This window comes from Mobula hypostoma, chromosome 15 (assembly GCF_963921235.1).
Source record: "Mobula hypostoma chromosome 15, sMobHyp1.1, whole genome shotgun sequence".
Classification (NCBI taxonomy): Eukaryota; Metazoa; Chordata; class Chondrichthyes; order Myliobatiformes; family Myliobatidae; genus Mobula; species Mobula hypostoma.
The window spans coordinates 73,498,857-73,520,969 of NC_086111.1; the positions used below are offsets into that span (position 1 = coordinate 73,498,857).

A 22,113-nucleotide genomic window follows, 5' to 3' on the forward strand; every position below is an offset into this window, starting at 1 on the left:
ACAGGGGGATTAACTGAATCCTAGATGAGGTTGGGAATATTCGCCTCCATAGACACTACCTGACTTGCTGCAAATACTGTATTCAGTTTACGTTAGAACACAGAGCAGTACAGCACAGAAACAGGCCATTCGGCCCACAATGTTGTACCGAACCAGTTAAAAAGCAAATCAAAGACACCCAAACACTAATCCCTCCTCCCTACACCACCTCCACATCCCTCCATCTTCCTCATATTTATGTGCCTATCCAAACATCTCTTAAAAGTCTCTATAATGTATTTGACTCTACCACCACACCAGGCAGCTCATTCCAGGCCACCACTCTCGGAGTAAAAAAACTTACCCCTCACATCCCCCTTGAACCTACCCCCTCTCACCTTCAATGGATGCCCTCTAGAATTAGACATTTCAACCCTGGGAAACAGACACCGTCTGTCTACTCTGTCTATGCCTCTCATGATCTTATAAACCTCTATCAGATCACCCCTCAGCCTCCGAAGCACCAGAGAAAAAAACCCGAGTTTATCTGACCTCTTGTGATAGCAGATGCCCTGTAATCCAGACAGCGACATGGTAAACCTCTTCTGCATCCTCTCCAACATCCTTCCTACACTGGGGCAACCAGAATTGTATGCAATATTCCAGATGAGGCCCAACGAGGGTTTTATAAAAGTTATAGTGATTTAAGACATAGGAGTAGAATTCTGCCACTCGGCCCATCGAGTCTGCAACGCCATTCCATCATGGCTGATTTAAGATCGCTCTCAATGCCATTCTCCTCCCTGCAATCCTTACTAATCAACAACTTATCAAACTCCACTTTAAACCTACCCAAGGACTTGGCCTCCACAGCCGTCTGTGGCAGTGAATTCCGATTCACCACCCTCCAGCTAAAGAAATTCCTCCTCATCTCTGTTCTACAGTGACATCCCTCTATTCTGAGGCTGTGCCCCTTGGTCCTAGACTCTCCCACCAAAGGAAACGTCCTCTCCACACCCACTCTATCTAGACCTTTAAATACTCGATAGGTTTCAAAGAGTAACCCCCGCCCCTCCCCCCCAGTTCTAAACTCCAGCAAGTACAGGCCCAGAGCCATCAAACGTTCCTTATACGCTAACCTGGGTTAGCCTTGTGAACCTCCTCTTGGACTCTCTCCAACGTCACTGAAAACACAAAGATATATTGCTGAGGCTTTATCAGACACTGGTGAGGCCTCACTTGGGGTACTGGGAGTAGTTTTGGGCTGCTTATCTAAGGAAAACTGTGTGGACACCGGAGAGGGTGCAGAGGAGGTTCACGAGGATGATGGGACGTAGAGGATAACCCCCTCTCCCCTGAGGAACAGGCCCCCTCTCTGGCCGCAGCCGAGCTGGGGAGGATCCCAGTCGGGGCAAACCCAGGCGAAGCTGCAGGACCAGACAACATACCTGGTCAGGTGCTGAGAGATTGTGTGGCCCCGTCAACAGCAACTTTAGCAGAGATCTTTGCTACCCCTTTGAAACAACCCATTGTCCCTGCAGGGTTCAAGGCAGGCGGCTTCATTCCAGTGCCCGGCACTGACCTCAACTCAGCAGCTGCTAATGAACCGTATAAAATCCCATCTTCCAGCTGCATTCGACCCTTTCCAGCTCACCTGCTGCTTAAACCCGTCCACTGATGATACCAATGCCTCCCCCCGCCCCAATCCATCCTGACCCACCTAGAAAACGATGCCTTGTACACCAGCATGTCATTCATCAGCCCCAGTTCGACGTTTGACACAATCATTCCTCACAGGCTGGTGTGTGAACGGTCCTCGATAGGACTCAACACTGCTCTCTGCAGTTCGATCGTGGACTTCTTGAGGGAAAGACACCATTCAGTGACTGTGGCAATATTTTGTTTTATACGTTGTGTGTGATAAATGTTCTGTGGGTGCACTGTGGCCGGAGGAATGTTGTTCCATTCAGTTGTACAGAACTGGGTGCCTATGACTTTTGCACAGTACTGCAGTAATATTATGTATTGCACTGTACTGCTGCCACAGAAAAACTAATTTCATGACATACAGTATGTGAGTGATGATAAACCCGATTCTGATCTGGGTCTCTATTGTGGACTGAAAGTGGGAAACATAGAAACATAGAAAATAGGTGCAGGAGTAGGCCATTCGGCCCTTCGAGCCTGCACCGCCATTTATTATGATCATGGCTGATCATCCAACTCAGAACCCAGCCTTCCCTCCATACCCCCTGACCCCTGTAGCCACAAGGGCCATATCTAACTTCCTTTTAAACATAGCTAATGAACTGGCCTCAACAGTTTGCTGTGGCAGAGAATTCCACAGATTCACCACTCTCTGTGTGAAGAAGTTTTTCCTAACCTCGGTCCTAAAAGGCTTCCCCTCTATCCTCAAACTGTGACCCCTCGTTCTGGACTTCCCCAACATCGGGAACAATCTTCCTGCATCTAGCCTGTCCAATCCCTTTAGGATCTTATACGTTTCAATCAGATCCCCCCTCAATCTTCTAAATTCCAACGAGTACAAGCCCAGTTCATCCAGTCTTTCTTCATATGAAAGACCTGCCATCCCAGGAATCAATCTGGTGAACCTTCTTTGTACTCCCTCTATGGCAAGGATGTCTTTCCTCAGATTAGGGGACCAAAACTGCACACAATACTCCAGGTGTGGTCTCACCAAGGCCTTGTACAACTGCAGTAGTACCTCCCTGCTCCTGTACTCAAATCCTCTTGCTATGAATGCCAGCATACCATTCGCCTTTTTCACCGCCTGCTGTACCTGCATGCCCACTTTCAATGACTGGTGTATAATGACACCCAGGTCTCGTTGCACCTCCCCTTTTCCTAATCGGCCACCATTCAGATAATAATCTGTTTTCCTATTTTTGCCACCAAAGTGGATAACTTCACATTTATCCACATGAAGGGGGCAGGAAGAGGGGAATCACGGTTGGGAAAGGGGGAAGGGAGAGGGGAGGGAGCGGGAAGCACCAGAGAGACATTCTGTAAAGATCAATAAATCAATTGTTTGGAATCAAATGACCTTGCCTGGTGTCTCAGGGCTGGGTGTGTCTGCATTCGCACTACCCCCTGCCCCGGCACTCCTTCTCTGCCACCCATCCCACATCCCTCCCGCAGTGCTTCACTCTTGCCATTCCCAACATCCTTTGCTCCAGCCAGATCTACAAACTCGCTCTCTGCTCCATGTTGAGAAATAAAATAGTGTGGAAATGTCTCAGGCCTTCCATGCGGGACCAGTTACAGAGAGGAGTGTTGAGTCCCACGAGGACAGTTTACCCTCCAGCTTCCGAGGGATGATCGTGTTAAAAGCTGAACTGAAGTCGAGGAATGACATGCTGGCATAGAAGGCCGTACTAAAGTCCATGTGGACAACATCCACTGCCTCTCCTTCACCAACTTTCAGAATCAGAACCAGGTTTATTATCACCGGCGTGTGATGTGAAATCTGTTAACTTAGCAGCAGCAGTTCAATGCAATACATAATCTAGCAGAGAGAAAAAGAAAAAATAAATAAATAAAATAAAAAATAATAAGTAAATCAATTACGTGCATTGAATAGGTTTTTAAAAACCTGTAAAATCAGAAATACTGTATATATTAAAAAAGTGAGGTAGTGTCCAAAGCTTCAATGTCCATTTAGGAATCAGATGGCAGAGGGGAAGAAGCTGTTCCTGAATCTCTGAGTGTGTGCCTTCAGGCTTCTGTATCTCCTGCCTGATGGTAACAGTGAGAAAAGGGCATGCCCTGGGTGCTGGAGGTCTGTAATAACGGACACTGCCTTTCTGAGACACCGCTCCCTGAAGATAACTCCTGGTAACTTCCTCAAAACAACTACACGACCTACCACAGACGAAGCCATGCTGACTATCCCTAATTTGTCCACGTCTGTCCAAATACTTGTATATCTGGTCACTCAGAATACCCCCCAATAATTTACCTACATCTGACATCAGGCTCACCAGCTGATAATTCCCTGGTGTTCTTAGAACCTTTCTTAAACAACAGAAGGACATGAACTCTCCTCCAATCCTCCAGCACGTCACCCATGGCTAAGGACTGTGGATTTCAGGAAGGGAGATTGGGGGAACAAACAAACACCTCAATGAGGGGTCAGCACTGGATTTTGGGGGGGGGCAGTTTCAAGAACCTGAGCTCCCACATCTGAGGATCTATCCTCGGCTCGACCTATCTGCAATCACAAAGCAGCTACACTTCATTTGGAGTTTTGGGGAGATGTTTGATTCTAGGAGATTTCTACATTCTCACTGATATAGAGGCTCCATCGTGATGAGAAAAAGCTGCAGGTTACAGACTCAACCAGTCCCATCTCCGGCACGACCCTTCACAAATCGGTGGCATTTTCAAATGACCGTGCGGCATCCGTCACCACTCTCGCCCCACAGGACAGACCCTCTTCTCATCGCGGAGGTGGTACAGGAGCCTGAAGACACAAACTCAAACGATTCAGGAACAGCTTCTTCCCCTCTACCATCAGATGTAGGAACGGCTCATGAACACCACTCCTCATTTGCCCTAATTATTTATTTTATTTCTCAGTGCAACTTGCGGTATTTTTATTTCTCTTGCTGCCACAAAGGAACAAATTTCAGCACCGCCACAATCTGTTCTGGGACCCGCTGACCTGGGGGACCATTTCTCCCCAGCTTTCCCTCAGACACACCCAAACCTCCCAGAAATCACTCGGCTCTGGATCCAATTTGGGAACAGAGTCACTGACCTGAATGATGTCAAGGACGAATCCGGCCAGGACCATGCCCAGGCCCGCCAGCAGGTACGGGAGCAGCACCTGGGAACACACCTCCCGTGCTGTTTCCCCCGCCTCTCGTCGACCCTGAAGGGCTTGGTCCGTCCATTCCCCCGGCTGCCGCTGCAGGGCCTGGACCCGGAGACGAGGCTGAGGTCGCTTCTTGATCTTCAAGCCCCACTCCCCTTGCTGGGTCCCGGCGTCGTCCATCTTGGCCTTGGTGGGCAGAGAGAACACTGCCATGTCAGAGAGGCTGGAAGACGGGGTTCAAAGCTGCACCACCCCCTCTAGCTGTAGGGGCTATTCCACACACAAGATCCGAGTGGGGGGGGGTCTCACGGGGTGGGCAGCGGGGCGAATTGGAGACTCACGGGTGGGCAGTAGGGCGAACTGGGGGCTCACGGGGCGGGCAGCAGGGCGAATTGGGGGCTCACGAGGCGGGCAGCGGGGCGAACTGGGGGCTCACAGGGTGGGCAGTGGGGTGAACTGGGGGTTCGCAGGGTGGGAAGTAGGACTAATTGGGGGCTCACGGGGCGGGCAGAGGACGAATTGGGGGTTCACAGGGCGGGCAGAGGGGCGAACTGGGGGCTCACGGGTGGGCAGCGGGGCGAATTGGGGGCTCACGGGGCGGGCAGTGGGGCGAATTGGGGTCTCACGGGGTGGGCAGTGGGGTGAACTGGGGGTTCACGGGGCGGGCAGCGGGGCTAATTGGCGGCTCGCGGGGTGGGCAGAGGGGCGAATTAGGGACTTTCAGACAGTGTACCTGATTGGAAGACCACCTTTGACTGGGGAGTGTCTGTCATCGCACAGTGTAGACAGGAGAGGTGAGGGAAGAGGGGAGGAAGAGGGCTGGAGGGAGGGAAATTGAATGGGAACATGGGAGAGGGAGGACGAGGGGTGGGGGGGGGGTACGGGGGTTGATATGCGATTTGGGAGGGATCTGCCACTGGGACGGGACACCGTTCAATAGGATCCCAGCCCTACGGCTCGAAGTTCCGAAACTCTTAACGAAAGTTTGACGGAACTTCGTTCTGACCTCCGGCTCCGGGATACGTCCCGCCTCTTCCGGCGTCCTCACCCCTGTTTGTATCCCAGACCACTGGAAGATCCCTCAGTTTATTAATTCATATTTTGATTAATTCAACGTGGACGAGACCGAAGAGGCGACTGTGGAGTTTCGGAAGGGGCGGGCTGATCACTCCTCACTGCTCCACCGTGGAGAGTCAGGAGACTCGAGTTTCCGGCCGCGCACGTAACTGACAATGTCACCTGCTCCCGCAACACTACCTCTTTGGTGAAGAAAGCACAGGAGTTTGGGGCTCACCCCCCTTCACTAAATTTTACAGGAACACCCTCCCCTCGAGTGTGCCCGGACCAGATGCATCTCCGTCTGGTACGAGAGTGGCCGGGCATCGAAACATAGAAAACCTGCAGCACAATACAGGCCCTTCGGCCCACAAAGCTGTGCCGAACATGTCCTTACCTTAGAGATTATCTGGGGTTACCCATAGCCCTCTATTTTTCTTAGCTCCATGTACTTATCCAAAAGTTTCTTAAAAGACCCTATCGTTTCTCCTCCACCACCATCACCGGCAGCCCATTCCATGTACTCACCACTCTACGTAAAAAATCTTAAACCCCGACATCTCCTCTGTACCTACTCCCCAGCACCTTAAACTGTGCTCTCTCGTACTAGCCATTTCAGCCCTGGGGAAAATCCAGGCAACATCCTTGTAAATCTCCTCTGCACCCTTTCTATGGTTTCCACATCCTTCCTGTAGTGACTGAAAGTCAAAGTTGAAAGTAGATTTACTATCAAAGTACATACATGTCATCATATACAACCCTGAGATTCATTTTCTTGTGGGCTTAGTCAGTAAACACAAGAACCATAATAGAATCAATGACAGACTGCACCCAACAGGACGGACAAACAACAATAGTGCAAAAGACAACAAACTGAGCAAATACAAAAACAATAATAACGAATAAATATCAAGACCATGAGATGAAGAGTCCTACAAAGTGAAGAGTCCTGATGCTCCTGTACCTTCCTCCTGATGGCAGCAGTGATGAGAGGGGTTGTCCTGGGTGGTGGGGGCCCCTGATGATGGATGCTTCTTTCCTGCGATATTTCATGTAGATGTGCGCAATGGTGGGGAGGGCTTTACTGGTGGTAGACTGTCCCTACAAAGGATTGCTGAGAAGGTCATTGGGGTCTCTATTCCACCCAGAATCATCATCGTGGTCACTATTCCATCCAGAATCATCATCGGGGTCTCTGTTCCATCCAGAATCATCATCGGGGTCTCTATTCCACCCAGAATTATCATCAGGATCTCTGTTCCATCCAGAATCATCATCGGGATCTCTGTTCCATCCAGAATCATCATCGTGGTCTCTATTCCACCCAGAATCATCATCGGGGTCACTATTCCATCCAGAATCATCATCGTGGTCTCTATTCCACCCAGAATCATCATCGGGGTCTCTATTCCACCCAGAATCATCATCAGGATCTTTATTCCACCCAGAATCATCATCGGGATCTTTATTCCACCCAGAATCATCATTGGGGTCTCTATTCCACCCAGAATCATCATCGGGATCTTTATTCCACCCAGAATCATCATCGGGATCTTTATTCCACCCAGAATCATCATCGGGATCTTTATTCCACCCAGAATCATCATCGGGGTCTCTGTTCCATCCAGAATCATCATTGTGGTCTCTATTCCACCCAGAATCATCATCGGGGTCACTATTCCATCCAGAATCATCATCGGGATCTTTATTCCACCCAGAATCATCATTGGGGTCTCTATTCCACCCAGAATCATCATCGGGGTCTCTATTCCACCCAGAATCATCATCGGGATCTTTATTCCACCCAGAATCATCATCGGGGTCTCTATTCCACCCAGAATCATCATCGGGGTCTCTATTCCACCCAGAATCATCATCGGGATCTTTATTCCACCCAGAATCATCATCGGGATCTTTATTCCACCCAGAATCATCATCGGGGTCTCTGTTCCATCCAGAATCATCATCAGGGTCTCTGTACCATCCAGAATCATCATCGGGGTATCTGTTTCATCCAGAATCATCATCAGGGTCTCTGTTTACCTCGAATCATCAGTGGGGTCTCTATTTCACCCAGAATCAATCAGAATCAGGTTTAATATGACAGGCATATGTCATGAGTTTGTAAATCTGGCGGGAGCAAAGGATGTTGGGAATGGTGAGGGTGGAGGGCCGTGGGAGGGGTGGGGATCAGGTGTCAGAGAAGTGTGGGTCAGACATCAGAGGGGTGTGGGTCGGATGTCAGAGGGGTGTGGGTTGGGTGTCAGAGGTGTGTGGGTCTGGTGTCAGAAGGGTGTGGGTCGGGTGTCAGAGAGGTGTGGGTCAGATGTCAGAGTGGTTGTGGGATGGGTGTCAGATGGGTGTGGGTCGGGTGTCGGGGGTGTGGGTCAGGTATCAGAGGAGTATAGGACGGGTGTCAGGGGGGTGTGGGTCAGGTATCAGAGGAGTATAGGACGGGTGGCAGAGGGGTGTGGGTCAGGTGTCAGGGGGGTGTGGGTCAGGTGTCAGAGGGGTGTGGGTCAGGTGTCAGGGGGGTGTGGGTCGGGTGTCAGAGGGGTGTGGGTCGGGTGTCGGGGGGTGTGGGTCAGGTGTCAGAGGGGTGTGGGTCAGGTGTCAGGGGGGTGTGGGTCGGGTGTCAGAGGGGTGTGGGTCGGGTGTCAGGGGGGTGTGGGTCAGGTGTCAGAGGAGTATAGGACAAGTGTCAGAGGGGTGTGGGTCAGGTGTCAGAGGTGTGTGGGTCGAGTGTTAGGGTGTGTGGGTCGGGTGTCAGAGGGGTGTGGGATGGGTGTCAGAGGGGTGTGGGTCGGGTGTCAGGGGGGTGTGGGTCAGGTGTCAGAGGAGTATAGGACGAGTGTCAGAGGTGTGTGGGTCGAGTGTCAGAGGGGTGTGGGTCAGGTGCTGGGGGCGTGGGTGGGCATGATGCAGACACAGCCCTGACACACTAGGGAAGGTCATTTGTTGGTAAACAATTGATTTATTGATCATTACAGAATGTCTCTCTGGTGCTTCCCACACCCTCCCCTCTCCCTTCCCCTTTCCCAACGATTCCCCTCTCCCTGCCCCCTTCCCACTCCCAGTTCACAATGGAGACCCACATCAGAATCACTCACATAAGTCATGAACTTTTTTTTTGTGGCAGCAGTACAGTGCAATACATAAAATTACTACAGTACTGTGCAAAAGTCTTAGGCATCCTAACTACATATGTATAGTTGTATATAGTTTTATATAGAAACATAGAAAATAGGTGCAGGAGTAGGCCATTCGGCCCTTCGAGCCTGCACCGCCATTTATTATGATCATGGCTGATCATCCAACTCAGAAACCCAGCCTTCCCTCCATACCCCCTGACCCCTGTAGCCACAAGGGCCATATCTAACTTCCTTTTAAACATAGCTAATGAACTGGCCTCAACAGTTTGCTGTGGCAGAGAATTCCACAGATTCACCACTCTCTGTGTGAAGAAGTTTTTCCTAATCTCGGTCCTAAAAGGCTTCCCCTCTATCCTCAAACTGTGACCCCTCGTTCTGGACCTCCCCAACATTGGGAACAATCTTCCCGCATCTAGCCTGTCCAATCCCTTTAGGATCTTATACGTTTCAATCAGATCCCCTCTCAATCTTCTAAATTCCAACGAGTACAAGCCCAGTTCATCCAGTCTTTCTTCATATGAAAGACCTGCCATCCCAGGAATCAATCTGGTGAACCTTCTTTGTACTCCCTCTATGGCAAAGATGTCTTTCCTCAGATTAGGGGACCAAAACTGCACACAATACTCCAGGTGTGGTCTCACCAAGGCCTTGTACAACTGCAGTAGTACCTCCCTGCTCCTGTACTCGAATCCTCTCGCTATAAATGCCAGCATACCGTTCGCCTTTTTCACCGCCTGCTGTACCTGCATGCCCACTTTCAATGACTGGTGTATAATGACACCCAGGTCTCGTTGCACCTCCCCTTTTCCTAATCGGCCACCATTCAGATAATAATCTGTTTTCCTATTTTTGCCACCAAAGTGGATAACTTCACATTTATCCACATTAAATTGCATCTGCCATGAGTTTGCCCACTCACCCAACCTATCCAAGTCACCCTGCATCCTCTTAGCATCCTCCTCACTGCTAACACTGCCACCCAGCTTCGTGTCATCCGCAAACTTGGAGATGCTGCATTTAATTCCCTCATCCAAGTCATTAATATATATTGTAAACAACTGGGGTCCCAGCACTGAGCCTTGCGGTACCCCACTAGTCACCGCCTGCCATTCTGAAAAGGTCCCGTTTATTCCCACTCTTTGCTTCCTGTCTGCTAACCAATTCTCCACCCACACATATATATATATAAACTCAGACACACCATGTAAAGTAATATTAAATATTCTATGCACTGTGTTGTGCACTTTGACCTGGAGGAATGTTGCTTCATTTGGCGGTATGCGTATGTGGGTGTAAGTTTAAAATGACAATAAACTTGAACTAAAAATGTTACCTGATATAATAAACTTCCTGGAAACACTGAGGGAACATGAGATACCAGGCAGACAAACGAGGGTATTGATTGCAACAGATGGATGTGAAGGCCAAGTCATTGAGTGTATTTAATGTGGAAGTTGATAGGTTCTTGATTAGTCAGGGCATTAAAGGTTACAGGAAGGAGGTAGGAGAACAGAATTGAGAGAGATAATAAATCAGCCGTGTTGGAATGGTGCTGCAGACTCGATGGGCTGATTCTCCCCTATGCTTTATTGGCATAGAATGTGATGGTCAGAACTGCAGACAATGCTCCAGGTGTGGTCTCACTAACGTCTCGCAGGGTGTTACAGCTCCTTTGCTCAGGACCCTGACTGCTGAAGTTCAAGTTCAGGTGTACTGTCATCTGACCATGCCTATATACAGCTGAATGAAGCAACGTCCCTCCAGACCACAGTGCATCACACAGCACATTAAACAAAATATTACCATAAATATGTTAAAATATAATTTAAAAATGAATGTGAAGTGCGTAGCACAGGTAAACAGTAAACAGCTCGCTGTCCGAGTGACGAGACCTCACTGGTGACAGGGTATTCATTGGTCTCCCAGCCTGAGGGAAGAAGATGGCGCTAAGCAACGACTCTTTTGCTTGCATCTTTGGAAACAGCGCCATTTCCATCTTTAATATCTTTATTTTTTCCTTTCAGGGCTCTTTTGAAGACCCTGACCTGGAGTTACACACTGACTACTGTTCTTTGCCGGAATGGGACCCGCTCTCGGGGTTTCACAACTGGCCGCTACCCGACGTGCCAAGGGTGTGGCCTAAGAGTTTTGCTCGCATTTGGAGGCCTAGGATCTCGCAGCTCTGGAGATAGGTGGATCGAAGGTCAGTGTGTCGTGGGAGGTCGAAGATCTTTGGCTGTGTGCCCAGTGACCTGAGATCTTTGGGCATAGGGCTCGGCAAAAGTGACGCAATGGACTTTTAACGTCATAAACCAGCAAGTTGCTTGTTATGTCTCCCCGCTCATTGTGAAAACGGAGACACCCCTTTCTCTCTTATTAGGAAGAGAGAGAGCCTGTGGTATGTCGAATACCGGGTGAACAAGTAGTCTTTGGGGTAACTGCAAGTCCATGTCTTTGCTGTTGCTTTGCTCACGCTTGCGTGCTCGGTGACGGGTGCCATTGGATTTTCTCGCTGGTGGGGGGAGGGGGGATCGTTGCTTGCTGTCGCTTACGCGCGGGAGGGAGGGGAGATGGGGGGGACTTTGGGGTTCTAACATTTAACTGTCATTCATTCTTTGGGGCACTCCTTTTTTCGTGGATGATTGTGAAGAGAAAGCATTTCAGGATTTATATTGTGTACACTTCTCTGACAAGGAAACACACGTTGAAACAGGCCGAGCAACACACACAAAATCATGCTCCGATTTCCAGCATCCGCAGATTTTCTCTTGTTTGTGAAATAGATTAATTGTGTTAATGGCCAAGATACCCCGAGGAGGTGCTGGGGGCAGCCCACAAATCTCTCCGCTCATTTAGGCTCCAACAGAGCGAACTGAATAGAACAACGCAAACAACAACAACAGCTGCCAAGCAGGTCACTGCCCCACAGAGGCAGGCCGACTCCGTCCCTCCACCCTCAATTCATCGTCATTGAGTGCCCCGTGGTCTGGTGTGGGTGTGGCTGCAGGGGGCAGGGTCGGTGTGTTTGCAGGATTAGTGAGTTTGGCGACACTGTGAAGGGTGCTCTTAGCCCACAGGGTGATATCAGTGTAGTGGCTGCAAAATGGCGGATGGAGTTTAATCCAGATAAATGTGAGGTGATGCGTTTTGGAAGCACTAATAAGGTTGGCCGGGAGGAGATCAGTCTCTACCAAAGGAATGTAAGGTAAGGCACTCTGCCCCTCTGCTAGTCTGAAGATCAAAAGTTCAATGTAAATTTTATTATCAGAGTACAGATATGTCACCAAATACAACCCCCAGATTCATTTTCTTGTTGACATCCTCAGCAAATCTATAGAATATGAACTACAGCAGGGTCAATGAAAGGTCAACCAGAGTGTGGAAGACAACAAACTGTGAAAACGCAAATGTAAATAAATAGCAATAAATAATGAGGACAGGAGTTAGAGTCCCTAAAGTGAGATCATTGGCTGTGGGAACATCTCAATGATGGGGCAATTGAGTGTAGTTACCCCCTTTTGTTCAAGAGCCTGATGGTTGAGGGGTAGTAACTGTTCTTGAACCTGGCTGGTGCGAGTCCTGAGGCTCCTGTACCTCCTATCTGACGGCAGCAGTGAGAAGAGAGCATGGCCTGGGAGGTGGGGATCTCTGATGATGGACACTGCTTTCCTGCTACAGCGCTCCATATAGTTGTGCTCAATGATGGGAGGGCTTTGCTCATGACGTACTGGCCGAATCCACTACCTTTTGCAGGATTCTCTGTCCGAGGGCACTCTGTGCAAGGATTTTCAGAGTGCGGTTCTCCGTGTTACGTTGGAGTATAGACTGCTCAGGTGGGTATCCTCCCACACTCCGCCCCCACCCCCCCGGTTATTACATCCTTAAGCACTATAAACACAAAGATTCTGCAGATGTTGGAAATCCAGAGCAACACACACAAAATGCTGGAGGAACCCTGCAGGTCAGGCAGCATCTTTGGAGAATAAACAGTTGGGCCGAGACCCTCGGCCGTTAGCCTCTTCTTTCCTATTGCCAAACCAACTTCCGATTCAGGCACGAGGTGCTGGAGGAACTCACTGCACCAGGGAGCATCCGGCCCTGAAGAGGTGTCTCGGCTCAGAACGTCGACTGTCCTCTTCCCTCCATGGATCCTGCCTGACTGGCTGAGTTCCTGCAGCATTCTGTGCATCTCCTGCAGGGCACAGTGTAACGATCTGATCTGAATAAGCAGAATGCAAGACAAGTTCTTCACTATATCTTGCTACATGTGACAATAATACCAGTTTTAATCCCAATTGTGTTCAATGGTCAAAGTAAATTTATTATCAAAGTACATATACATCACCATACACACTCCTGAGATTCATTTTCTTGTGAGCATTCTCAATTATCCATAATGGAATAATAACCATAACAGAAGCATTGAAAGATCACAGAAACTGGGTGTTCAACCAAAGTGCAAAAGACAACACACTGTGCAAATACAAAAAGAAATAATAATAATATTAAATAAGTAAGCAACAAATATCGAGCAGATGAGATGAAGAGTCCTTGAAAGTGAGTCCGTAGGTTGTGATAACCGCTTGGTGATGGAGTGAGTGAAGTTGAGTGAAGTTATCCCCTCTGGTTTGAAAGCCTGATGGTTGACGGGTAATAACTGTTCCTGAGCCTGGTGGTGTGGGACCTGATGGTTGAGGTTTAATAACTGTTCCTGAACCCGGTGGTGTGGGACCTGATGGTTGAGGGGTAATAACTGTTCCTGAACCTGGTGGTGTGGGACCTGATGGTTGAGGGGTAATAACTGTTCCTGAACCTGGTGGTGTGGGACCTGATGGTTGAGGGGTAATAACTGTTCCTGAACCTGGTGGTGTGGGACCTGATGGTTGAGGGGTAATAACTGTTCCTGAACCTGGTGGTGTGGGACCTGACGGTTGAGGGGTAATAACTGTTCCTGAACCTGGTGGTGTGGGACCTGACGGTTGAGGGGTACTAACTGTTCCTGAACCTGGTGGTGTGGGACCTGACGGTTGAGGGGTAATAACTGTTCCTGAACCTGGTGGTGTGGGACCTGACGGTTGAGGGGTACTAACTGTTCCTGAACCTGGTGGTGTGGCACCTGACGGTTGAGGGGTAATAACTGTTCCTGAACCTGGTGGTATGGGACTTGACGGTTGAGGGGTAATAACTGTTCCTGAACCTGGTGGTGAGGGACCTGATGGTTGAGGGGTAATAACTGTTCCTGAACCTGGTGGTGCGGGACCTGATGGTTGAGGGATAATAACTATTCCTGAACCTGGTGGTGTGGGACCTGACGGTTGAGGGGTACTAACTGTTCCTGAACCTGGTGGTGTGGGACCTGATGGTTGTAGGGTAATAACTGTTCCTGAACCTGGTGGTGTGGGACCTGATGGTTGAGGGGCAATAACTGTTCCTGAACCTGGTGGTGTGGGACCTGACGGTTGAGGGGTAATAACTGTTCCTGAACCTGGTGGTGTGGGACCTGATGGTTGTAGGGTAATAACTGTTCCTGAACCTGGTGGTGTGGGACCTGATGGTTGAGGGGCAATAACTGTTCCTGAACCTGGTGGTGTGGGATCTGATGATTGAGGAGTGATAACTGTTCCTGAACCTGGTGGTGTGGGATCTGATGGTTGAGGGGTAATAACTGTTCCTGAACCTGGTGGTGTGGGATCTGATGGTTGGAGGGTCATAACTGTTCCTGAACCTGGTGGTGTGGGACCTGTTGGTTGTAGGGTAATAACTGTTCCTGAACCTGGTGGTGTGGGACCTGATGGTTGAGGGGTAATAACTGTTCCTGAATCTGGTGGTGTGGGACCTGATGGTTGAGGGGTAATAACTGTTCCTGAACCTGGTGGAGTGGGACCTGATGGTTGAGGGGTAATAACTGTTCCTGAACCTGGTGGTGTGGAACCTGATGGTTGTAGGGTAATAACTGTTCCTGAACCTGGTGGTGTGGGACCTGATGGTTGAGGGGCAATAACTGTTCCTGAACCTGGTGGTGTGGGACCTGATGGTTGAGGGGTGATAACTGTTCCTGAACCTGGTGGTGTGGGACCTGATGGTTGAGGGGTAATAACTGTTCCTGAACCTGGTGGTGTGGGACCTGATGGTTGAGGGGTAATAACTGTTCCTGAACCTGGTGGTGTGGGACCTGATGGTTGTAGGGTAATAACTGTTCCTGAACCTGCTGGTGTGGGACCTGATGGTTGAGGGGTAATAACTGTTCCTGAACCTGGTGGTGTGGGACCTGATGGTTGAGGGGTAATAACTGTTCCTGAACCTGGTGGTGTGGGACCTGATGGTTGAGGGGTAATAACTGTTCCTGAACATGGTGGTGTGGGACCTGATGGTTGAGGGGCAATAACTGTTCCTGAACCTGGTGGTGTGGGATCTGATGGTTGAGGGGTGATAACTGTTCCTGAACCTGGTGGTGTGGGATCTGATGGTTGAGGGGTAATAACTGTTCCTGAACCTGGTGGTGTGGGATCTGATGGTTGGAGGGTCATAACTGTTCCTGAACCTGGTGGTGTGGGACCTGTTGGTTGTAGGGTAATAACTGTTCCTGAACCTGGTGGTGTGGGACCTGATAGTTGAGGAGTAATAACTGTTCCTGACTCTGGTGGTGTGGGACCTGATGGTTGAGGGGTAATAACTGTTCCTGAACCTGGTGGAGTGGGACCTGATGGTTGAGGGGTAATAACTGTTCCTGAACCTGGTGGTGTGGGACCTGATGGTTGTAGGGTAATAACTGTGCCTGAACCTGGTGGTGTGGGACCTGATGGTTGAGGGGCAATAACTGTTCCTGAACCTGGTGGTGTGGGATCTGATGGTTGAGGGGTGATAACTGTTCCTGAACCTGGTGGTGTGGGACCTGATGGTTGTTGGGTAATAACTGTTCCTGAACCTGGTGGTGTGGGACCTGATGGTTGTAGGGCAATAACTGTTCCTGAACCTGGTGGTCTGGGACATGATGGTTGAGGGGTAATAACTGTTCCTGAACCTGGTGGTGTGGGACCTGATGGTTGAGGGGTAATAACTGTTCCTGAACCTGGTGGTGTGGGACCTGACGGTTGAGGGGTAATAACTGTTCCTGAACCTGGTGGTGTGGGACCTGACGGTTGAGGGGTAATAACTGTTCCTGAACCTGGTGGTGTGGGACCTGACGGTTGAGGGGTACTAACTGTTCCTGAACCTGGTGGTGTGGGACCTGATGGTTGAGGGGTAATAACTGTTCCTCAACCTGGTGGTGTGGGACCTGACGGTTGAGGGGTACTAACTGTTCCTGAACCTGGTGGTGTGGGACCTGATGGTTGTAGGGTAATAACTGTTCCTGAACCTGGTGGTGTGGGACCTGATGGTTGAGGGGCAATAACTGTTCCTGAACCTGGTGGTGTGGGACCTGATGGTTGAGGGGTACTAACTGTTCCTGAACCTGGTGGTGTGGGACCTGATGGTTGTAGGGTAATAACTGTTCCTGAACCTGGTGGTGTGGGACCTGATGGTTGAGGGGTGATAACTGTTCCTGAACCTGGTGGTGTGGGACCTGATGGTTGAGGGGTGATAACTGTTCCTGAACCTGGTGGTGTGGGACCTGATGGTTGTAGGGTAATAACTGTTCCTGAACCTGGTGGTGTGGGACCTGATGGTTGAGGGGTAATAACTGTTCCTGAACCTGGTGGTGTGGGACCTGATGGTTGAGGGGTAATAACTGTTCCTGAACCTGGTGGTGTGGGACCTGATGGTTGAGGGGCAATAACTGTTCCTGAACCTGGTGCTGTGGGATCTGATGGTTGAGGGGTGATAACTGTTCCTGAACCTGGTGGTCTGGGATCTGATGGTTGAGGGGTAATAACTGTTCCTGAACCTGGTGGTGTGGGATCTGATGGTTGGAGGGTCATAACTGTTCCTGAACCTGGTGGTGTGGGATCTGATGGTTGAGGGGTGATAACTGTTCCTGAACCTGGTGGTCTGGGATCTGATGGTTGAGGGGTAATAACTGTTCCTGAACCTGGTGGTGTGGGATCTGATGGTTGGAGGGTCATAACTGTTCCTGAACCTGGTGGTGTGGGACCTGTTGGCTGTAGGGTAATAACTGTTCCTGAACCTGGTGGTGTGGGACCTGATGGTTGAGGAGTAATAACTGTTCCTGACTCTGGTGGTGTGGGACCTGATGGTTGAGGGGTAATAACTGTTCCTGAACCTGGTGGTGTGGGACCTGATGGTTGTAGGGTAATAACTGTTCCTGAACCTGGTGGTGTGGGACCTGATGGTTGAGGGGCAATAACTGTTCCTGAACCTGGTGGTGTGGGATCTGATGGTTGAGGGGTGATAACTGTTCCTGAACCTGGTGGTGTGGGACCTGATGGTTGTTGGGTAATAACTGTTCCTGAACCTGGTGGTGTGGGACCTGATGGTTGTAGGGCAATAACTGTTCCTGAACCTGGTGGTCTGGGACATGATGGTTGAGGGGTAATAACTGTTCCTGAACCTGGTGGTGTGGGACCTGATGGTTGAGGGGTAATAACTGTTCCTGAACCTGGTGGTGTGGGACCTGACGGTTGAGGGGTAATAACTGTTCCTGAACCTGGTGGTGTGGGACCTGATGGTTGAGGGGTAATAACTGTTCCTCAACCTGGTGGTGTGGGACCTGACGGTTGAGGGGTACTAACTGTTCCTGAACCTGGTGGTGTGGGACCTGATGGTTGTAGGGTAATAACTGTTCCTGAACCTGGTGGTGTGGGACCTGATGGCTGAGGGGCAATAACTGTTCCTGAACCTGGTGGTGTGGGATCTGATGGTTGAGGGGTGATAACTGTTCCTGAACCTGGTGGTGTGGGACCTGATGGTTGTTGGGTAATAACTGTTCCTAAACCTGGTGGTGTGGGACCTGATGGTTGTAGGGCAATAACTGTTCCTGAAGCTGGTGGTCAGGGACATGATGGTTGAGGGGTAATAACTGTTCCCGAACCTGGTGGTGCGGGACCTGATGGTTGAGGGATAATAACTGTTCCTGAACCTGGTGGTGTGGGACCTGATGGTTGAGGGGTAATAACTGTTCCTGAACCTGGTGGTGTGGGACCTGACGGTTGAGGGGTAATAACTGTTCCTGAACCTGGTGGTGTGGGACCTAACTGTTCAGGGGTAATAACTGTTCCTGAACCTGGTGGTGTGGGACCTGACGGTTGAGGGGTACTAACTGTTCCTGAACCTGGTGGTGTGGGACCTGATGGTTGAGGGGTAATAACTGTTCCTCAACCTGGTGGTGTGGGACCTGACGGTTGAGGGGTACTAACTGTTCCTGAACCTGGTGGTGTGGGACCTGATGGTTGTAGGGTAATAACTGTTCCTGAACCTGGTGGTGTGGGACCTGATGGTTGAGGGGCAATAACTGTTCCTGAACCTGGTGGTGTGGGACCTGATGGTTGAGGGGTAATAACTGTTCCTGAACCTGGTGGTGTGGGACCTGATGGTTGTAGGGTAATAACTGTTCCTGAACCTGGTGGTGTGGGACCTGATGGTTGAGGGGTGATAACTGTTCCTGAACCTGGTGGTGTGGGACCTGATGGTTGAGGGGTGATAACTGTTCCTGAACCTGGTGGTGTGGGACCTGATGGTTGTAGGGTAATAACTGTTCCTGAACCTGGTGGTGTGGGACCTGATGGTTGAGGGGTAATAACTGTTCCTGAACCTGGTGGTGTGGGACCTGATGGTTGAGGGGTAATAACTGTTCCTGAACCTGGTGGTGTGGGACCTGATGGTTGAGGGGCAATAACTGTTCCTGAACCTGGTGCTGTGGGATCTGATGGTTGAGGGGTGATAACTGTTCCTGAACCTGGTGGTCTGGGATCTGATGGTTGAGGGGTAATAACTGTTCCTGAACCTGGTGGTGTGGGATCTGATGGTTGGAGGGTCATAACTGTTCCTGAACCTGGTGGTGTGGGATCTGATGGTTGAGGGGTGATAACTGTTCCTGAACCTGGTGGTCTGGGATCTGATGGTTGAGGGGTAATAACTGTTCCTGAACCTGGTGGTGTGGGATCTGATGGTTGGAGGGTCATAACTGTTCCTGAACCTGGTGGTGTGGGACCTGTTGGCTGTAGGGTAATAACTGTTCCTGAACCTGGTGGTGTGGGACCTGATGGTTGAGGAGTAATAACTGTTCCTGACTCTGGTGGTGTGGGACCTGATGGTTGAGGGGTAATAACTGTTCCTGAACCTGGTGGTGTGGGACCTGATGGTTGAGGGGCAATAACTGTTCCTGAACCTGGTGGTGTGGGATCTGATGGTTGAGGGGTGATAACTGTTCCTGAACCTGGTGCTGTGGGACCTGATGGTTGTTGGGTAATAACTGTTCCTGAACCTGGTGGTGTGGGACCTGATGGTTGTAGGGCAATAACTGTTCCTGTACCTGGTGGTCTGGGACATGATGGTTGAGGGGTAATAACTGTTCCTGAACCTGGTGGTGTGGGACCTGATGGTTGAGGGGTAATAACTGTTCCTGAACCTGGTGGTGTGGGACCTGACGGTTGAGGGGTAATAACTGTTCCTGAACCTGGTGGTGTGGGACCTGATGGTTGAGGGGTAATAACTGTTCCTCAACCTGGTGGTGTGGGACCTGACGGTTGAGGGGTACTAACTGTTCCTGAACCTGGTGGTGTGGGACCTGATGGTTGTAGGGTAATAACTGTTCCTGAACCTGGTGGTGTGGGACCTGATGGTTGAGGGGCAATAACTGTTCCTGAACCTGGTGGTGTGGGATCTGATGGTTGAGGGGTGATAACTGTTCCTGAACCTGGTGGTGTGGGACCTGATGGTTGTTGGGTAATAACTGTTCCTAAACCTGGTGGTGTGGGACCTGATGGTTGTAGGGCAATAACTGTTCCTGAAGCTGGTGGTCAGGGACATGATGGTTGAGGGGTAATAACTGTTCCCGAACCTGGTGGTGCGGGACCTGATGGTTGAGGGATAATAACTGTTCCTGAACCTGGTGGTGTGGGACCTGAAGGTTGAGGGGTAATAACTGTTCCTGAACCTGGTGGTGTGGGACCTGATGGTTGAGGGGTAATAACTGTTCCTGAACCTGGTGGTGTGGGACCTGATGGTTGTAGGGTAATAACTGTTCCTGAACCTGGTGGTGTGGGACCTGATGGTTGAGGGGTGATAACTGTTCCTGAACCTGGTGGTGTAGGACCTGATGGTTGAGGGGTGATAACTGTTCATGAACCTGGTTGTGTGGGACCTGATGGTTGAGGGGTAATAACTGTTCCTGAACCTGGTGGTGTGGGACCTGATGGTTGAGGGGTAATAACTGTTCCTGAACCTGGTGGTGTGGGACCTGATGGTTGAGGGGTAATAACTGTTCCTGAACCTGGTGGTGTGCGACCTGATGGTTGTAGGGTAATAACTGTTCCTGAACCTGGTGGTGTGGGACCTGATGGTTGAGGGGTAATAACTGTTCCTGAACCTGGTGGTGTGGGACCTGATGGTTGAGGGGTACTAACTGTTCCTGAACCTGGTGGTGTGGGACCTGACGGTTGTAGGGTAATAACTGTTCCTGAACCTGGTGGTGTGGGACCTGATGGTTGAGGGGTGATAACTGTTCCTGAACCTGGTGGTGTGGGACCTGATGGTTGAGGGGTGATAACTGTTCCTGAACCTGGTGGTGTGGGACCTGATGGTTGAGGGGTAATAACTGTTCCTGAACCTGGTGGTGTGGGACCTGATGGTTGAGGGGTAATAACTGTTCCTGAACCTGGTGGTGTGCGACCTGATGGTTGTAGGGAATAACTGTTCCTGAACCTGGTGGTGTGGGACCTGATGGTTGAGGGGTAATAACTGTTCCTGAACCTGGTGGTGTGGGACCTGATGGTTGAGGGGTACTAACTGTTCCTGAACCTGGTGGTGTGGGACCTGACGGTTGTAGGGTAATAACTGTTCCTGAACCTGGTGGTGTGGGACCTGATGGTTGAGGGGTGATAACTGTTCCTGAACCTGGTGGTGTGGGACCTGATGGTTGAGGGGTAATAACTGTTCCTGAACCTGGTGGTGTGGGACCTGATGGTTGAGGGGTACTAACTGTTCCTGAACCTGGTGGTGTGGGACCTGATGGTTGTAGGGTAATAACTGTTCCTGAACCTGGTGGTGTGGGACCTGATGGTTGAGGGGTGATAACTGTTCCTGAACCTGGTGGTGTGGGACCTGATGGTTGAGGGGTGATAACTGTTTCTGAACCTGGTGGTGTGGGACCTGATGGTTGAGGGGTAATAACTGTTCCTGAACCTGGTGGTGTGGGACCTGATGGTTGAGGGGTAATAACTGTTCCTGAACCTGGTGGTGTGGGACCTGATGGTTGTAGGGTAATAACTGTTCCTGAACCTGCTGGTGTGGGACCTGATGGTTGAGGGGTAATAACTGTTCCTGAACCTGGTGGTGTGGGACCTGATGGTTGAGGGGTAATAACTGTTCCTGAACCTGGTGGTGTGGGACCTGATGGTTGAGGAGTAATAACTGTTCCTGACTCTGGTGGTGTGGGACCTGATGGTTGAGGGGTAATAACTGTTCCTGAACCTGGTGGAGTGGGACCTGATGGTTGAGGGGTAATAACTGTTCCTGAACCTGGTGGTGTGGGACCTGATGGTTGAGGGGTAATAACTGTTCCTGAACCTGGTTGTGTGGGACCTGATGGTTGTAGGGTAATAACTGTTCCTGAACCTGGTGGTGTGGGACCTGATGGTTGAGGGGCAATAACTGTTCCTGAACCTGGTGGTGTGGGATCTGATGGTTGAGGGGTGATAACTGTTCCTGAACCTGGTGGTGTGGGACCTGATGGTTGTTGGGTAATAACTGTTCCTAAACGTGGTGGTGTGGGACCTGATGGTTGTAGGGCAATAACTGTTCCTGAAGCTGGTGGTCTGGGACATGATGGTTGAGGGGTACTAACTGTTCCTGAACCTGGTGGTGTGGGACCTGATGGTTGTAGGGTAATAACTGTTCCTGAACCTGGTGGTGTGGGACCTGATGGTTGAGGGGTGATAACTGTTCCTGAACCTGGTGGTGTGGGACCTGATG

The 22,113-nt window shown here is 50.4% G+C and overlaps 1 protein-coding gene across 5 annotated transcripts in view; it reads right to left on the bottom strand.

The window, feature by feature from the left end:
- LOC134356973 (solute carrier family 41 member 1) overlaps nucleotides 1-22,113 on the bottom strand; it is a 79,655-nt gene that overhangs the window by 35,739 nt on the left and 21,803 nt on the right. The window contains exons 1-2 of one of the 5 annotated variants that reach the window (XM_063068260.1): nucleotides 5,865-5,978; nucleotides 4,760-5,002 (exon numbers count right to left, since the gene is read on the bottom strand). The exons of 1 other annotated variant lie outside the window; for it this stretch is intronic. In XM_063068260.1, coding sequence (XP_062924330.1) covers nucleotides 4,760-4,996 — 237 coding nt within the window. In that variant the 5' untranslated portion in view covers nucleotides 4,997-5,002; nucleotides 5,865-5,978. Of the gene's footprint in view, nucleotides 1-4,759; nucleotides 5,003-5,549; nucleotides 5,791-5,822; nucleotides 5,979-22,113 lie in introns of those variants that run through there. 3 more of the 5 variants (XM_063068259.1, XM_063068257.1, XM_063068258.1) reach the window with 3 other exon arrangements.